Here is a 2,743-nt window from a genome sequence, read left to right on the forward strand (position 1 = left end):
CCCTGACCCTCACCCTGACCCCCAACTTGACCCTCACCCTGAACCCCCATCCTGGCTCCAACATGACCCCACCCTGACCTCACTGAACCTTACCCTGACCCCATTGTGCCATCCCCAAGATCTCCTCCATGATCCCAACCGATCGTACACTCTAGCCAGTGACCCCTGGGTTACAGAGAGGGAGGGAGGGAGGGAGGTGGAAATCAGCCCGAGATCCTGCTCCTGGTGATGGAGTTTGGTGAGTAGCTGGGCCTGAGTGTCCCAGTGGCATCTCATCAGCTGGCTCCTGGGTTTTTGTCGCTTCAGGATGTTGTGGGTTGTCTGTGATGTAGACTGACGATGTCTCCCTCCCCCATTACAGAGACAAACCTCACTCTCTGTCAGCAGTCTCTGAGCCCTCCGCCAGCTCACTCCTCAGCACTGAGGAACAGTATGAAGATTATGGAGAAGCTGATGATACTGACTTCATTCCCAGCAGCCCGGGTCTGGATGATGAGGGCAGAGCCAATGCTTTCTCTGACCTGGGATCCTCCGTTTCCTCCAGGTTAGTGAGAGGTACACAGCAGAGCTGAGGGGGAGCGGACTGGGGATTGTCGTGGAGCAGGAGTGAATCAATTGGGAGCCTGTGAGTGGGGATTAGTCGGGGGTTGGTGAGGTGCTGGGTTGGAATTGATTATTTAAAAGTTGTTAATGGGTTGACTGTGTCTTCCCAGCGCTGGCCAAACCCCACGGAAGATGAGAAATGTGTTTGGCAGTGAGTTCCTCGATGTCTATTGCTCCCAGTGCTCTAAGAAGATCAATTTACTCAATGACCTGGAGGCACGCCTCAAAAAACTGAAAGCAAACAGGTGAGTGTATGAGAGGCAGTGGTGACCCCACCGTGACCCTGTGCTGACCCCACTGTGACCCTGTGCTGACTCCACCGTAACCCTGTGGTGACCCCACCATATCTCTGTGGTGATCCCACCATGACCCTATGGTGGCCCCACCGTGACCTTGTGGTGATCCCACCATGACCCTATGGTGACCCCACTGTGACCCTGTGCTGACTCCACCGTAACCCTGTGGTGACCCCACCATATCCCTGTGGTGATCCTACCATGACCCTGTGGTGGCCCCACCGTGACCTTGTGGTGATCCCACCATGACCCTGTGGTGACCCCACTGTGACCCTGTGCTGACTCCACCGTAACCCTGTGGTGACCCCACCATATCCCTGTGGTGATCCCACCATGACCCTGTGGTGGCCCCACTGTAACCCTGTGTTGACCCCACCATGACCCTGTGGTGACCCCACCATGACCCTATGGTGACCCCACCATGACCCTGTGGGTGGCCCCACCGTGACCTTGTGGTGACCCCACTGTAACATTGTGCTGATCCCACCATGACCGTGTGTGACCCCACTGTGACCCCGATTTGGCATCTCACATTCACCTGATTTTAACCCCAGGGTGACCCTAGTGTAGCCACGGTAACCTGGTGGTGACCCAGGAACCTCGATGTGACTCCTCATACAGAACTAACATTTTCATGGGTCCCTGAGATTAGGGTCTGCACCCAAAAGGAAAAAACAGTGAAACTGGTGACTGAGACAAACTGGTCCATCTCACCAAAGGAAATAGGAACAGGATTAGGCCATTCTGCCCCTTGAGCCTATTCCCCGTTGTCCCACATATTTCAATATGCAGTTCGAGAGCTCCCTATTCACCACTCGGTCCAGATTGTTCCTGGGCTATCCCACAAACAATTCACAGGGCCTTTGTGATTTCAGGTCTCTGGACACTGACCTGGCTCTGAGCTGGCTCTGACCAGACACTGACCAGAGTTTGAGAGATTGTTTGATGCAGAGAAGTACAGAAATGAGCAGGTTGTGGGGCTTGCTTGTGTCTGGCTCACAGTCATGTTGTTTCCCTTCCAGCCCCAACAGGAAGATCTCATCCACGGCCTTTGGAAGGTGAGAAATTCTTACTGACATCTGTCTGAAAGGGTCAGGGCTCACAAATCCAGCATTGTGGGAAGGAAAGGAAACTGGAGAATGGCAAACTATACAGGATTCAATCCTGAATGTCTTCAAACATTCTCCAGTATAGGCCTTGATCTCTACAGACTGACATTTAGGAACATAGTTATGACCAAGTTAGGAGAGAGAAACAGATTCCTTTCCCTGTCACACTCATCCATGAATTACAACAAAACTTGAATTTAAAAATGGAGGCAATATTGCCAATCATACCAGACTTAGCTCAAGATCCAGCCCACTGGATTGGCCCCACATCCACAAACATCTACCCCCGACGCTCAGTAGCAGCAGTGTGTACCATCTACAAGATGCACTGCAGGAATTCACCAAAGATCCTCTGACAACACCTTCCAAACCCATGACCACTTCCATCTAGAAGGACAAGGGCATTGGATACTAGGGACACCACCTCCTGCAGGTTCCTCTCCAAGACAGATTGTCCTGGAAGGGGAAGGTATTTCAAGGATTTCAGCATCAGGTGAAGCTAGACACTAGGCAGTATCACCTTTTTCATGCAGAAGCAACACAAGTGGTGTGTGAGGTTAACACTGGGACATGAGCTTCAGTACCTGTGTGATGCCAGGTACGTAGGTGGTACCAAGGCTGGCAGATCATATCAACAGCATTTCCCTTTGACTCCTCACACTAAGCAAGGTACTGACAGTCTCCACCCAGCCTACACTCACAAAACTCACCACACGCTGTCCAAAATTAGATGTG

At 52.0% G+C, this 2,743-nt stretch overlaps 1 protein-coding gene across 1 annotated transcript; it reads left to right on the forward strand.

Moving 5' to 3' along the window:
* Positions 1–332: 332 nt before the first annotated feature.
* Positions 333–1,957, forward strand: LOC122545689 (rab11 family-interacting protein 4-like; the record flags this gene model as incomplete). The annotated part of the gene is made up of 3 exons (XM_043684635.1): positions 333–544; positions 714–848; positions 1,922–1,957. Coding segments are annotated over 3 exons (383 nt in total), but the record flags the coding sequence as incomplete, so codon positions are not given.
* Positions 1,958–2,743: the final 786 nt, after the last annotated feature.

The sequence above is a fragment of the Chiloscyllium plagiosum genome, unplaced genomic scaffold (assembly GCF_004010195.1).
Source record: "Chiloscyllium plagiosum isolate BGI_BamShark_2017 unplaced genomic scaffold, ASM401019v2 scaf_18655, whole genome shotgun sequence".
Taxonomy (NCBI): Eukaryota; Metazoa; Chordata; class Chondrichthyes; order Orectolobiformes; family Hemiscylliidae; genus Chiloscyllium; species Chiloscyllium plagiosum.